At 45.0% G+C, this 16,309-nt stretch overlaps 1 protein-coding gene across 5 annotated transcripts in view; it reads right to left on the reverse strand.

Moving 5' to 3' along the window:
* Window positions 1–9,705: 9,705 nt before the first annotated feature.
* Window positions 9,706–16,309, reverse strand: part of CEP63 (centrosomal protein 63) — a 46,938-nt gene continuing 40,334 nt past the window's right edge. For 3 of the 5 annotated variants that reach the window (XM_036266915.1, XM_036266913.1, XM_036266914.1), the window contains exons 13-15: window positions 13,189–13,394; window positions 11,899–12,178; window positions 9,706–10,082 (exon numbers count right to left, since the gene is read on the reverse strand). In XM_036266915.1, the coding sequence (XP_036122808.1) occupies window positions 9,924–10,082; window positions 11,899–12,178; window positions 13,189–13,394 (645 nt within the window). In that variant the 3' untranslated portion in view covers window positions 9,706–9,923. Of the gene's footprint in view, window positions 10,083–11,898; window positions 12,179–13,188; window positions 13,395–16,309 lie in introns of those variants that run through there. The other 2 variants (XM_036266916.1, XM_036266917.1) reach the window with 2 other exon arrangements.

The raw sequence follows: 16,309 nt of genomic DNA on the forward strand, positions 1-16,309 counted from the left end.
TGATGCAGTTGACTGTATTGAGGGAATTTTATAGCGATATTAAGAAGTTTGGGGGACTATTTGGTGAAAGGTATGCAGAGATCCAAACAAATGCTAATTTCACGGTGGAAAGTTATACCAAAAAAAGTCACATTAATCATAGTCTATTACATGCTGATATTTACACGGTCAGACTGTATTTGGACATCGGATGCCATTCCAACCCCCTTCCCCCTCAGAGAAGGAGGGAGCCAATTTCTCCTTTCTCTCGGTGATATGCTGTAGATTTTTGTAGAGTCTTGCATATCTTTTATTAGATATACTTCGAGGTATATGCAGGTGTATTTTTATGTTATGGTAAATGGTATCAATTTTTAAGTTCATTATCCTATTGTTTCCAGTGCATATAAATACAATTACGGTGCAGGAAATCATATGTGTTCTTTGTGCAGGTGAGCAGACAAACACAGAAAACCGACTGAGGCGTGTTAGCCCGTAACTGGGACAGCACTGGATCCTGGAGACCGCAGAAAGGGTGTGCCATTCGGCAGCCACAGAGACGTGTTCAAATATCGTTTATTCTATGTAAGCTTTGGAACATATATGAAGAGATGTTGGCATTTCTTAAATCCAAGGGAAAAGAAATAATCCATGCCACCATTTTTTTTTTTTTTTTTAAGAATCTTTGCCTGCCCTGGCCGGTTTGGCTCAGCGGTTAGAGCGTCGGCCTGCGGTCCAGAGAGACCCGGGTTCGGTTCCCGCTAAGGGCATGTACCTCGGTTGCAGTTTGTCCCCGGCCCTGGTTGGTCGTGCGGGTGGCAGCCACTCGATGTGTCCCTTTCACATTGATGTTTCTCTCTCTCTCTCTCCCTCCTGCTCTACCTGAACAAAGAATGAAAAAGTGTCCTCGGGTGAGGATAAAAAAAAAAAAAGAATCTTTGCCTAACTCAGGGTCACAAAAATTTTCTCGTTTTTCTCCTAGAAATTTTATGGTTTTCACTCTTAATAGAACAAGCCCTCTCTCCCTGGAGGATGGAACACACACAGCGCGTGGCCAACTTTTCCAGCATCAGTGTCCCTGGGAGCCGGCAAAGAAGGAAGGTGGCCTCTCCTGCTGCCTCCCCACACCCTCTCCTGGGGACCTAGCCTCTGGTAATAGATCCGGGCCCTTAGTCATTACCCCAACACTGGTGTGCGCAGAGGTTGCAAACTTGATGTTCAGCCTGCACAATGTTTTTTTTTTTTTTTAAGTTCATTGGCACCAATCAGGAAATCGCATTAAAATCTGAGTGGCCAACTTCTCCCAAGAAGCCTGTGAATACCTCCAAACAGAACCAAGCTGCAGCTCCCCTTCTGATAGACAGACTTGACTATCCAGGTCTCTCACACCCCGCTTGCCCCTCTGGTCGTCTCCCAGACCCCGAGGCCAAGTCAGCTGCTGACCCTGAGTGGGTGCTGTCCCACAGCTGCCCTCTTCCGTGACTGATGCTACCCCTGAAGCCCCATCCACAGCTTTTCCATTCTCTTCCCTGTTCGGCGGCTCGCCTGGCCTGGTAGAGGCCTTGCTCAGGGAGGATCCGAATCCGCATTCTGCATATGAAGAAATCACCCACGAGCAGGCGTACAGCTGCGAAGTGGCTGGCCAGCTTTGAGGCCCTCTTTGCTCTCAGACTCATTTCACTGGGTCCCACCGCCCTGGTACTGAGTTGTCTTTAAGCATCCGTGATGCAAATTGCTAAGGGTGCAGGTGTGCCCACTGCACACACTTGTCAGAGGTTCTGGGAGCATGAAGGGAGCTGGGGTCTATGTGGCATCTTCAGGGAATAGCAGGAGCTCAGTCTTCTAAGATCAGAGGTTAGCTTGATTAAATGTCTGATGAATGAATGAATGAATAAATGGAAGAACTGTCATCTGATTAGCCCACATAAGTTTAACTATTAATCAAAATAGATTTTAACTGCAGAAATATTTTAGCTGAGGCATAAAGGAAGAGGCAGAAGGGCTGGCCCACAACACCCTGGAACCTACACCAGGTCCTCGCCACCGAGACCCTCTCGTCTCATGGCTGAATATTTAAGAGAGGACCTCTCATGAAAAGCATAGACAGTAATATTTGCACAACCCTCGGGGGTAAACTGAAGAGGATTTATGGGTGTCTACATGGAACAAATTTCATTACATTTTCTCTGCAATATTTAATTATGATGATAAAAATAAAATGCAAGTATTAGGAAAGACATTGAATTTATATGAAACTTCCAATATGATCTTTTCAAAAAACTTTAATGAAAACTCTGAGCGTTCTTTCGTGAACTTAACTTTATATATCTGGATTTATGCTTGAAATTATTACATACAATTTCTGATCAAGATGTTTTTAATTAGCAATGTCTTTAAATTCTTCATAGTTTGCTTTGATGAGAAACTTGGCAAAGTAGTGATAAGTTTTATTACAACATTAATTTGAAAATTACAACAATACAAATTGTATTTAAAGACTCTAATTGCAGCCCTGACTGGTTTAGCTCAGAGGTTAGAGCATCAGCCCTCAAACAAGAGTGTCATTGGTTTGATTCCGGCCAAGGGCATATACTTCAGTTGAGGTCCCCGGCCCTGGTCAGGGTTGTTTGGGAGGCAACCAATCGATGTTTCTCTCTCTCTCTCTCTCTCTCTCTCTCTCTCTCTCTCTCTCTCTCTCCCCATGCACATACACACACACTCTATCTGAAGATAAATGGAAAAATATCCTCAGATGAGGATTAAAAAAAAACCTCTAATTGCAATTCCTCTTCTTTTTTTTTTCCTCCTCATTTGAGGACATTTTCCATTTTTTATTCAGGTAGAGTGGGAGGGAGAGAGAGGAAGAGAGAGAGAGAGAGAGAGAGAGAAACATCAATGTGAAAGGGACTCATCGAGTGGCTGCTGCCCGCACGACCAACCAGGGCCAGGGACAACTGCAACCGAGGTACACGCCCTTAGCGGAAACTGAACCAGGGTCTCTCTGGACCACAGGCTGACCTCTAACTGCTAAGCCAAACCGGCCAGGGCTGCAATTTTTCTTCTTTCATTGACAAATTTATTGTTGAAGTTTCTGGTCATTTTATGGATAGAGTTTTTATTCCAATCAAACATTTTCAGATCTAGTGTTAACGCAAAACACTAATTTGGAGAACTTCTTTTTCTCATTGAAGCAGTCACCCTGTAGCTGGCTTGGGGTGAGGGGCAGCAGGGCACAACAGCAGGCAGCTGTGATTATCTGACCATGGATGGATAATACTTCTGGCCTTGTTTGTAGTATTCACCTTTAGGCCAAGGGTCCAAATTACATGAGTTGAGATTCCAGAAAGATTCAGACTTTTGGATTATTTTGTGAAGACAGACTTGCACTACGATCTAGAGTTGCACCCACAGGAACTCCACCTGGGCTCCCTACACCAACCACCCTCCACCTGTCCCTTGCCCCACAGTCCCCAGCCGGTTGCACTTGGGTGGCCAAATCCTCCTTGCGTGCACAGAGCCCCGCTCCTCCAGTATGCCATGGGCCCCTGCCCATTGTCCAGAGGACAGCGGTACCCTCTGCTGTGTCAAAGGAGATGTACAAATGGTCCAGCTTCTCCTCGGTCACCTGCAGCAAGCCCAAGATGCCACATGCCATTCATTGAGCTTGTAATGTAGAGAGATTATGGGTTGCTTAGCCAAACTTGGCTTTCCTCTGGGGAGCCCCAGGCCAGAAGCTCTGGCCACCCCGGGCCTGACCTGGCTGCCCCAAATGTGGAGGGCTTCTAAGACCTCAGGGTTCCCCAATAACCCAGGTGGAATGCTCTGACTCATCTAATGTACAACACTAGGTCTCCAAGATGCCCAAAAGTACCCATGAATAAGTGTGTAAGTCGGTTGTGTCACATCCATTTATAGACTAAATTCTTCGAGTCACAGGTGAACCAGACTGCCCATATATAAGGGAAAGCACACGGAAGCTCAAAGCCACTGAATTCTTAACCTGAAGTCCACGGACTTCCTACCAAAGGTCCAAGGACAGAATTTAGGACTCCATGAATGTGGATAGGAAACAGACATCCTTATTCTCAATAAGCTCTCACTGAAATTGAGCTTGTATTCCATTAGAAATCTGGCCGTTAGCCTCAGCAGGGCTGCAGCACCGGGGGCTTCCTTCCGGTGGAGAACACAGATATTTTCATACGTCATCACAGTGTCAGACATCTCAACACATTATGTTCATGTGTCCCTGCTTCAGAAGCACAGCAGGTGACAGACCTGTGGCTCGGTCTTGGTATTTAATGAGTTAATGAAGAGGCACGTGGCCCTGGCCGGTTTGGCTCAGAGGTTGGAGCCTCAGCCCACAGACCAATGAGTCGTGGGTTTGATTCTGGTCAAGGGCACGTACCTTGGTTGCAGTTCATCCCTGGCCTCCATTGGGGTCGTGCAGGAGGCAACCAATCGATGTCTCTCATATTGATGTTTTTCTCTCTCTCCCTTTCTCTTTCCCTCCCTCCCACTCTAGCTAAAGATAAATAAAAAAGTGTCCTTGAGTGAGGCCTGAAAAAAATGTTTTTAAATAAAGAGGCACATATATCACAAATCTTTTTCTTAGGTTTGATAACTGAATGTCAATATAATTGGTTTTCTTTCTGACATCACTTTATTGTATGCACTTAATCATTATTCTGAGGGACCCATAAGCTCCACCACTGTCACAGAAGTCCCCGGCGCACAGAAGTCAGGAACTCTAAGTGCCGAAGGCCACCAGCTGCCATGACTGGGGAGCAATCAGGAAGGCCTCAGGGAGAGGGATGGATCTGGCCGGTGGGGGAGAGAGGCAGCTCTCCCGGGTCCAGTCTGGCCCTGGGGCTACAATACGCAGCATTTCCCACTCTGCTTTGCCATACTTCTAAGGAATATGTTAACGCATTGAAAATGTTCAGATCTCTGGAAGACAGTTTGAAAAATGTGGATTTAAGGAATGTCTTAGCCTGGGAAAATACTGGAATTGCTTGGTGGTGTTAAAAAATGTGTTAGTGTTAAACCTGTTTGGAGCAAAGGAAAAAGATCAGGTGATGCCTTCTTAGTGTATAAATGTCAGCTCATGCTGAAGGTGGCAGGTTGAACCTATCAGCGATCTAGAACTTTTCCCATTCTTTGCTCACAGTCCAGCACTAATATGAACAGGGTTCCACGCTGGGCTGAGGGGCCTTCTAGCCAGGAGGGGGCTCCCTGGGGAAGCCACTAGGCGCCTGCCCGGCCACCTCTTACTACCAGGTTACATGGGGTCCTGCACATCTGGAGTGCATGCTTCCTGCTGAGAGCAAAGGCTTGCGTTCAATCATGGCTGAAGAGATTGGTAGAAGACGCTTCTTACCTTATATGTGGCATTTAATTACAGGCTGAGGAACTGAGCTACATCTCCTAGATTGCAGAAAGATCCAGGGACTGGTGAGTTGTTTTAGTTTATGCTACACATCAGAGGCAAGACAAATTCTAGAGCTGGTCCACCCAGAGGCCCACGTCACTTCCCCAAGCCAGTGCCATGGGCATCAGGTCAGCGCTGGGAACTGGCAATGAGCTCATCCACACTGCATGCCTCCTACAGGAGTGGCCGTCTGTAAAAGCCCTGGGCAACCTAGTGTCTTAGCTGATGTTTTCCATGGCTGAGGACGTGAGTGGGCATCTGTAATGTACCTTGTTCTCTTTCTCTATTTTGCCCAGCCATGTTGGTAGAGATACTGGGGGACTTGCCAAGCAGTCTCAGGGCACAGTCCCATGGGCCCACATTCCCATCAGTGGTCTGTAACCCTCTCTAAAATGTTCTGTAAACAGTCCACCTCTAACACGGAGGTCAGTGCCGAGCACTCCTCAGCCCCTGCATACAGTATGCTTAGCCAAGAGGCTCTGCCTGGCTGATTACCATGGACTTGCTGCCAGAACCCTCAGCAATCCTGGAAACTGCTCCCCTGACAGGCAGCCCAAGACCTTGCTGCACTGGAGGGAGGGCAGGAGCCCAGCCATGTGTGGCCCCTGGCAAAGCCCACACTCGTTCTCTTGGTGCAGGACCACCCCGCCCACAGCACCCGTTCAGAGCCGATCCCACTCTGACGACGGCTGCCACCGTCACCCCTGACTGTGAGTTCAGAGTGGAGAGTATGAAATTCTAGAACGTGTGCTGCATGTGCTGCGGTGTTTTCTCAATATACGCTTAAATTTTTAGATATTATTACCCATCAGTCTTTTTTTTTTTTGGTAACAGCTTAAGATATAATTCACATACCATATAATTCACGCATTTACAGTGTACAATTGAATAGTTGTTAGTTGTGTTACACTCACGGTTAGGCAACCATCACAACTGATTTTGAACATTTTCATAAGCGCCACAGGAAGCCCCGTGCCCTCAGTCACCCATCCCCCTTCACCCTTGAATGACTTCACTTTAAAACTCAGCCTCTTGGGCGTGGGTGGGCTCCTCCGGTCTTGGCTGTTTCCCCAGGAAACAGTCCCTTCAGCTGTGGTTCTGAGCCTGCTTTGGCTCCCAGACCTCTGAGAGTCTGATGAAATCGGTGGCCTCTCGCTCGGAGAAACGCGCATCGCAGGTTTACACGTTGCATCCGATATGCGGAAGTCCCTGGGCCTCACCATTCCAGCACTGCCTTGATGAGGGTCTTTCTCTTCATAAGAGGAGTGGAAACTTACTTCCGATAGGATTGTCAAATCATCTGAATGTGGTTGTAATGGGCAACATAAAATTTCCAAATTCTAGGTTCCCACAGGGGAAAAAAAAGAGTGAACTGTGTTTATCTGAATTATCAAAATTGCACTGTGGAGAAGTAGCTTTGATAGAAGATTGCCTCAAAGCCCTGCCGTCCATCATTCTTCTGATGCCCCCTTTGATGGGGCCAGGCCACAGCACTTTCCACCACGCCTGGGACCCTGAGAACCGGCTCCGCCACAGTGCACAGAGGCCGAGGCCGGCAGCCCCGCCCTGAAAAGGAGCTGTGCACATGCTCTAGCAGCAGTTACGAAACGTGCACCCCTCCCAGTGCGCGGACCCCCGGCAAATGCCACACACTCCAGAAAAAATGTGCTTCTCCCGACCCTGGGGTCTGTTTTCATCTGGGAGGCCCCATAAACCTTTTAAGTCATAATGGTTTCTTTGCTTTTGCCCCTAAGAAACTCGAAGGTAATTTTTCTGCCTGCTTCTAGCAACTGGACTGGGCTAGGTGTTCGTTTATGAATCAACATTTACAGCCCTCGTATCCCCTTTGGCCTGAATCCACTGTGTGTTCCTTTCTGATGTGTTTTTCTGTTGCTATCTCAAACTGCTTCTAGAACAAGTCAACACATTTCTTTTGCTAACCTTGCCATTCTGCACTTGAATGCAATTCATGACAACCGTTCGCTTGATGTATGTTCTCAGTGATAGCTGATTTTATAGTTCTTTTTCTCACCTGCAACTTTGAGGTACAAGACTCGGGGTGTTTTGCAAACAGATAATCATCACCCACAGTTCACCAGATGTTATGTGTCTGTGTAGGGTTTTTTAGAGTTAAGTAGACATAACAGAGACAAAGTCCTTATCCTCAAGGAGCTTAATTCTAAGGTAGAAATAAACAATAAAAACATAAACCCAACAAGAGTGTGATTTCAGAGAGTGGTGAGCAGTATGAAGGAAGTAACTCGGAATGAGCTGGAGAAGCTGGGAGAAGCTGGGAGAAGCAGGTCTTCGGCGCAGCAGTCAGGGAGGGGACGTTTGAAGGCACAGCTGAGAGAGGAGGGCACGCCAAGCAAGGGCGAGGTGAGGGAGAGGGATCCCAGGTAAACAGCAAGCACAGGGCCCTAACGGGTCAAAGCTGGCTGCAGTCAAGACAGGCGGGGAGGCCGGCGTGGCTGCGGCTGGAGCACCAGGAAAGAAAGACGGCAGTGGTGATGGCCTCGTGGCTACGGCCGGCGGTTCGGATCTACCCTGAGTGCAGGGAGAAGCCTTTGAAAGGTTTCAAAGGAGGCAGCGGTGACAATGTTCATTTCCATTTCTAAAGGATCACTGAGAAGGCACTGAGGAGAATGAATTATTGGGGTCAGGAGTAGGAGTAATACTAGTCAGGAGGCTACTGCCAGATTCTAAGTGAGACACTGGGTTCGTTGGGATCAGGGTGATGGCGTGGAGCAGAGACAACGGCTGGATCTGAGATAGATTTTGGAGGCAGACTGACAGGGCCTCCCAATAGCTTGGATAGGGAGGCGTGGGTGAGGAAGGGATTAAGGAGAACACCTAGCAACTGGCAAGCAGGATACTGTCCTCACATGGACTATTGTGTGAATGCAGGGTTCTCTCTTGAAAATGTTCAACATAAGATGCTCATCAGACATCCAGGTGGAGATGGTCCATAAGTTGGTATCTGAGACAGCAGATCTGGGGAGAGGCCAACATTCGTTCTGAATGTAGGGGCCCCTGGCCTGAAGATGGTAGCAAATGCGTGAGCCAAATGGATTCTTCTGGGGGGAGAATGATGAGGGTCAAATCCCAGGGGCAGATCGGGAACTTCAGAGGAGGAGAAGTAGTGAGAGAGGAGGGACATCAGGAGCGCCAAGTCATCGAAACCCAGAGACAACGAGGGGGAGGCCGACTGGGGGAATGCTGCTCGGGGACGAATGAGGTCACTGGGGACCCCGAGAGCAAGAAAGCAGTTTGATGGTGGGGATGGAAGTGGGGTGGGAGAGGGTTAAGAAGGGAGCAGGAGCCTGGCCGGTGTGGCTCAGTGGCTGAGTGTCGACCCATGCACCAAGAGGTCGCCAGTTTGATTCCCGGTCAGGGCACATGCCCAGGTTGTGGGCCTGATCCCCAGTGGGGGCATGCCGGAGGAGTCCAGTCGATGTTCTCTCTCATCAATTTTCTATCTCTCTCTCCCTCTCCCTTCCTCTGTCTCTCTAATATATCAATAAAGAAAAAAAATTTTTTTTTTTTTAAAGAAGAAGAGAGCAGAGGTGAGGAAGTGGTAACAGTCACTGCAGAAATTTGGGTGAAGGGGAGCAACTAAATGGAGCAGTAGACAGAGGCATGTGGAATTGAAGTTTTGTTTTGGTGTCAAGAAAGGAGAATTCACAGGATGTTTACATGCTGACAGGAAAGCTGCCCGGGAGAGAAGGGAACCACAGGAGCCATGTCCTTGAGCCGGCAAGGACGCTACGGTGACCTTGTCTCTACCTCCATGTTCTAGCTCTCATGACCTACTCCCTGTGGTCTTCATATGCAGGGTCCTTAGGCCCCAAGCACTGCGTCCTGCTCCTCTCTCCCCTCTCCCTCCCTGGTAGATCTTATCAACTCTCCAAGGTCTGAAATGTCTCCTGCGCATTGAGAACATTCCACTGGAATTCCATAGGCACCACTCACCCAAACCGCCCGTCCCTCCCTCTGTTTCTCTTATACTTGTGCTCTGCGCACGAGAGGCCCTTCCTGTCAAAGGCTTTATCCCCTTTGTGTACCTCCAGACCGACTGCACATTACCAGCCCAACTGGCTAGAAAGGAGCAAAACCAGAACATCAACCAAATCAGTGACTCTGAATCCACACTCCTCCATACGTCCCTCAAAGGCGTTCCTGTGGTTACTTCACTCTCAGCACGCACCATAAAATCATTATGTTAGCCTATAGCTATTCACATTTAAGTCAGCAAGAGAAAGCATCACTGTATGATAATAAATACAGATAAGAAAAAGTCTAGCAAAGTGGTTTATTCTCACAAGTTTTCCTGGGGAAAGTCCTTCAAACAAGCTAGTGCTGTGGAAATGCCTTGGGGTAGGATCGCTTTTTCAGATTTCTTCATGGCAGTTTTACAATGTTTACATCTCCGTGTTTTTAAAGAGCCACTACTTCAGATGACAGTGACTCCCTGGTGTTTGTTTGTATCTCCAAGTCTGTGATTTTTCTGAAGAGGCTACTTTATGGCTGTGAACTGTCTCACTGTCTTTTCACTCTCTCTCTTCAGCTCCTCGATATGGGCATCCAGGCGCTCCAGAATGTGATGAGACCTCAGCTCCTCCTCTTCCAAAAACCTGGCAGCTATCGAACCCAGGGGAGAGACGGGCAAGGGACTCTAGAAGAGAAACAGATTTTGACATAGGTAAGTTGACACATTATGCATGGTAGTTTCTAACTAGCAGTATTAAGGGGTGATTTTTTTTTTTAAATACTTTTTCCTCTGAAGAGATTTTTTTTGTTTATATCATGACAAAAATAGTTCTAAAAGAAAGTTCTGCAAAAATTAACACAGATCTCTTCCTTTTCGACCCACTTTGTGTGTCACATAAATATAAAACATGAATTATTGGTCTGAAGAATGTCTCATTTCAGACTCATGCATACATACTTCTATGCCCCAGAAGAAAATACTCTTAATGCCCGTCATCCAGTCACTTTAAAACTCTAAATATGTTACTTTCACTTTAAAGCACAGAATATCTACCTATAACATTAGACACCAGTTAAAATCAATTACTTTTCCCTTCTCCAAAATTTCCATCCACAGCCCCATTTGACACCCCTGGGCTCAGTGGTAGTTCAGAGGCTGGACTTTAGAAGGTGACACTGGGCACACACCACATGCATTGGAGCCTCCTCTCCACAGTCCCTTTCTCTGAAGTCACCTCACACACTGAGTGAGTGGATTCAGAAGCACTGCCCCAGGGAGACACACACACATGCATCTCATACAGAGCATCATGCTAAACACAACTCTTCCTGGTAGACTTTATTTGTGTTTTTACAAAAGAGAAAATGAGGTTCAGAAGTGGTTAGTGCCTTGCCTGCTGCCAGCCCACTAAGGAGCCAGAGCTGAGATGCAAACCTTGTTCAAGGGGGCCCAAGTCCAAGCTCCTTGCTATACTGTGCTGCCCTCACCGGCTGCAGCCTCTGGTCATGCATGTTCAAGAGTGGAGACCAGGGCAGGGCCACATGGTCACCACAGCTGGGACTATGCCAGTCTGTCACTCGAATATTTCACAGCTCTGCCCCAGGCCGTGAATGACAAGGCAGAGCTTCAAGTACTGACTAAGGGTTACAAATATTTTAAGCAAGGAGGCAAATTCACAAACACCAAATCCATGACTAATGAGGTAACATTCCATAATTAAACACACTGATATGACTGAAGTCAAATGCCAAGTGGGGTAAATAAAGTCTACATATATCATCACATCAGTTCAGGTCAGGTCAGGTTTTAGTGCCAAATAAATGCTGCTGCCAAACTTGGGAAGGTTAGATTTCGGAACTTTTTTTGGAATTCAGAATTACATTAAGTGAAGTGGGGACTTATTTTAAAAGTGATGATGAAAGGAATGACCAAGGCAGGTGCTTCCGTGCGGAGAGCAAAAACGATGGTGCGTTTGCACAGGAACAAGGGGCCAGCAGAGTGTCAAAGGGCAGCACCTACCCTCAGGCCACCATGGTGTGGCACTAAATCCATGTCCTGGACACGTCAGATGCAATTCCTTCCTCCACCTCTGCCTACACCCTTCCCCTTCCCCACAGTTCCTTTTTTCCTCCTTCACTGTCTATGCCTCAGGACTATCCTGCATCCAGAAATGATCCTTAAACCAACCATTCCAATACAAAATTGACCCTCTCTGAAAAAGAAGGGAAGGGAATTTCCAATTAGAGTTAAAAACAAATGAATATCTATAACTTATGTTATAGTTCAGAATTAAGATGTATTCTGAAAAGTAATCATGGCTGAATGTGTCTTCATAAGCAAAACCATAAGACAGAAATACATGAGAATAATAAAGGATGTTTAAGATAAAGAACCAGTAAGAAACAAAACAAAAACATATCACCCTCCTCACCCTTAAAATAAAAGATACAATCAAACTAAATAAAGTTAATACACTAGGAAGATCAGAAAGTTTCCATACCGAAGACATAAACTCTTCTTGGTCATTTATACTCTCAGAGAAAGTGTCAGAAAGAATGGCTTCACTTGGATCTAGCACTGAAGGCAAAGAGTGAGCCTTATACAGAAAGTTGGAAGGCAGAGAGATGCAGGAGCTGCAAGGGCTGACGTGAGAACTCAGGGAGCTGAGGACCCTGGACACGGGCTCTACGCTATCCGACGCTTGTCCTCGTGGAGAACGAAGACCTGTTTTGCAGTGCTCAGTCTTCATTCCATCATGTCTATGCTGGCCATGGGATGGCCTGGATAGCAGGTTAGAAAACAAAACAAATAAAAATTGTAGCAATTTTTCTCTTTTAAAACAGAAATGTAGGAAGTTCACTTAGAAATAAAGCTAACTTGGTAAGGCTGTAACTTATAAAATGAGCAGCCCACTGAGACCAGGTGTTCTTTCATTCATTCACTCAGTTTCCAAATGCTCAATCCCCGTGGCCAGGCCCCTGCCCTCATACACTTACAATACAGGGAGGAAGACAAACAAGCTGCCAGAGTAACCTAGTGTGCTTAGTGCCAGGATAAGGAGAAGTACTGTGTACCTAGCCCTGGCCGGGTTGCTTCGTGGTTAGAGGGTTGTCCCACACACCAAAAGATTGTGGGTTTGATTCCCAGTCAGGGCGCATACCTAGGCTGTGGGTTCGATCCCTGGTCAGGGCACATGCAGGAGGCAACTGATAGATGTTTCTTTCACATCGATGTTTCCCCCTCTTCTCTCTCTAAAAAAATCAATAAACATATCCTCAAGTGAGGATTGAGGGAAAAAGAAAAAAGAAGGGCACCTACCCTCATCTCGGGGTGGAAGAGGGTTAGGGCAATGAGGGTGTCAGAAAGGATTTTGAGAGGAACACATGTAAACCACAGAGAAAGACCTGAAGCCAGGTGGTTGTTCACTGAATGCTGACTTATGGTGCCAGCCTATAATTAACTAACCAAAAATACAAAGCAAGCTTTTTCTAAAAAGCCAACTTCTTATGGGGCAAGTGCGGTTGGGGAGGTGGCAGGCAGCACGAAAAGGCTCAGGGGAACAGGGTGTTGCTTATACCCACATCCAGAATGTCTAAACCAAAGCCCGAATGAAAGCACTCAGCGGCCCCTCCATGTTTTAACCTGGCAGTAGCCTCACTTGTGCACATTGTACTTCAGAACTAAATACAGTCCTTTGATGACGATTTAATATCTATGTCCAATAATTCTCAAAGAAATGAGAATTATATTATAATGATACACATTTCAAATAACTGTGAAGAAACTGTACTTGAACTCTGTATTCTTGAACTCGGGTGCTCTGCTGTGTGTCGGTTTTAAGAGCATGCCATGGGTTTTTGTGCACATCTGAGTAGAAATCTCCAGCTTAGATTGGGTATCCATCAAATCTTTCTGTAGTTGTTGATTTTCAGACACTAATTTATTTAATGACTCAATATAATTCTCTTGGAGGTCTGCTAGTGAAATCTCTTTTGCCTAATAAAAAAGAATACTAGAGTCACTTCATTTGTATAAGAACACTCATGATCTGTAATACCGCTGCTAGTGGAAAATTACATTCTTTTTAGTTGTAACTAGTTCATCTATAGCTTTGCTTCGGAAAAAGTGAAGATTTGCTTTAGCTCTCTGAGACGAAGAGAGAAAACAGGTTCTGCTTCTTGCAGTAAGTGGGGCGCAGAGGTAAAGCAGTGGGCGTTCCTGTAACAGCAGGAACATGCACGGGCAGGAGGAAGGCTCAGAACCAGCAGGGAGGAAAGCTACAAGTGAGAATCAGAAGGAGAGAAAGCAAGAGAGCAGCCAGGGGTTCAAGAAAGAGAAGGTTGAATAGCCTCAGAACAACTGTGGAAAAAAATCAAGACACCAAAAAATACTATTAAATAAATTAATTAATTAAACAGAAGTTTCTAAAAAGGAATTCTGTCCAGCAGTGACAACTTTTAAATAAATACTCTCTGGTCTTTGCTCTCCTTACATAATATTGACACCTATTCTTGTGTGTGAAATACATTTGGACATGATAAAGCAGCATTCAAGTATAAACTGGGAATAATTCCTCTGATCTGGTCTGAGTTTTGTTATCATAAATTTTATTGCTCTTCAATTCTAGGTGTTGCCTGGTAATACAGTACCTAGGAAAAAAAAGTGGTCTGGACCATTTTTTCTAATGACAAAATATTTTCATTAGCAGTCTAGAAAATTACAGTAATCTCTGGAGTTTAATACAATGCTTAGCTTGGTCTTCTCTGTAAAGAATTTTCTGAAAATAAGCTGATTAAGAGTGGTTCGATATACAGAATTTATCTAACAAAAGCATAACTTTAAAATGTAACCTTTTAACTATCTGTGTACCACTAGTGAAAATAAGTTACAAAATCTTTACATAAATCAGCAATGCCGGTTGAAATCCACCCCCCACCAAAAGAATTGGCAGAACGTGGATTTAAACTGCAAACTATTGTCAATTTTTTTTTTTATTCCTTACTCGAGGATATTTTTCTATTTATTATCAGATAGAATGTGAGGAAGGGAGAGGGGGGAGGGGAGAGAAAGAGGCGGGGGGAGAGGGAGAGAGAAACACTGATGTGAGAGGGACACATCAACTGGTTGCCTCCAACACAACCCAACCAGGGCCAGGGACGAACTGCAACCAAGGTATGTGCCCCCTTGACCAGAATCGAACCCGCGACTCATTGGTCCGCAGGCCAATGCTCTAACTGCTGAAACAAACCTGCCAGAGCTATCGTCAATTTTTAAATGTGGTAAATAATTTACTTTACCAGAGCTACTGTTTTCATTAAGATAATGGATTTATTAAGTTACTTAACCCTGGCCAGTATGACTCAGTTCAATTCCATGCATTGAAGGGTTGAAGATTTGATTCCTGGTCAGGGCATGTAGAGGAAGGAACTTATCGATGTTTCCTTCTCTCCCTCTTTCTCTCTTCCTTTCTCTCTAAAAACATATCCTTGGGTGAGGATTAAAAAAAAAAAAAAAAAAAAAAAGACCCTGACCAGTGTGGCTCAGTTGATTGGGTATCATCCCATCCATTCAAAGGTTTCAAGTTCAATTCCTGGTCAGGGCACATGCCCAGGTTGCAGGCTCAATCCCCAGTAGGGGATGTGCAGGAGGCAGCCGATTGGGGTTTCTCTCTCTCCCTCTCCCTCTCTAAAAATTAATTTTTAAAATCTTAGGGAAAAAAAAAAGATTACTTAATCCTAACATTCATTTATGATTTATTTATTTTTAATTAATTTATTTATTTTTGTTACAAATGTTTATAAAAACAATTCCACCTTCCTAGGTGGTAAAATGCAAAAAGACACTCTGTAACAACTATTCTTAATATGTACAACATATTCACACTGTGTGTAACTTCAAAACCAGAGGGGGTTTAAACTGCTGACAGGATTCCCACCAGCCAGAGTCTGACGTCTGATATCATTACATACACTTGTTTAAAAAAGATAATGCTTGCCTTTGCCAGGCATCATTTTAAGTTTTCTCATATTTTATTTTATTAACAACGACAGATAAATGACTGTAAATGGGTATATAAAAACCACAGCAAGCACACACCTGGCTGTTTAAAGGAAGGACAGTACTACCACTGTGTGATAGAGGTTTCAGGAGAAATGATGCTGAACAGAATCTCTGGACATGATCAGGCTTAAGCGCCCCAGAGAATTCCCAACTCATATGTAAACAGGTCATCACTGTTAGAGAAGATTCTATCAATCAGTTGTTGCCAAATTCTGGGCCCTTTGAAGATTCTGTGCTATAAACCCCTCAGCTCTTGGCTTTCCCCACTGCACTTCTGTCCCTCCCTCCAGGCACTCCCTCACAAGATGTTTAGCTATTGTTGTCTCCTGTCCTATTTTTACCATTATTGTAAAGTGCGTGCTTTAAAAAAAAAATCCTTTCATTACAGTTTTAGAGGGCTAGGGGGAGGGAGCAGGATTAAAGGCATATTTTCATCTGCCACCTTAAGTGACAGCATAATATATCATAGTATAGAAAGCCACAAATTAACCACCCCTCTGTAGATTAACATTTAGTTTATTTCAAAATTTTGGATATTGTAAACAATAGTGAAATGACCATTTCTGCACATTTGCTCCTCCTATAGGATGGGTTTTTGGAAATGCAAACTGACATGACCTTTCTGGAGAAATATTCAGCAATGACTATCAACTTCAGAAATTCACATAACTCAGGAGTTTGCAGACTACATATATCTACAAGTTTAATAGATGTTGCTAAAATGCCCCTAGAGAGGCTCTATCAATTCACTTTCTCATTAACAGAGCATGAGAGGGCCTGTTTCCCTCTATTTTGCCAACACTGACTATATTAGTTTTTAAAAATCATTGTCAATCCAATTAGCAACAGAA

Source organism: Molossus molossus, unplaced genomic scaffold (assembly GCF_014108415.1).
Source record: "Molossus molossus isolate mMolMol1 unplaced genomic scaffold, mMolMol1.p scaffold_m16_p_18, whole genome shotgun sequence".
Lineage (NCBI taxonomy): Eukaryota > Metazoa > Chordata > Mammalia > Chiroptera > Molossidae > Molossus > Molossus molossus.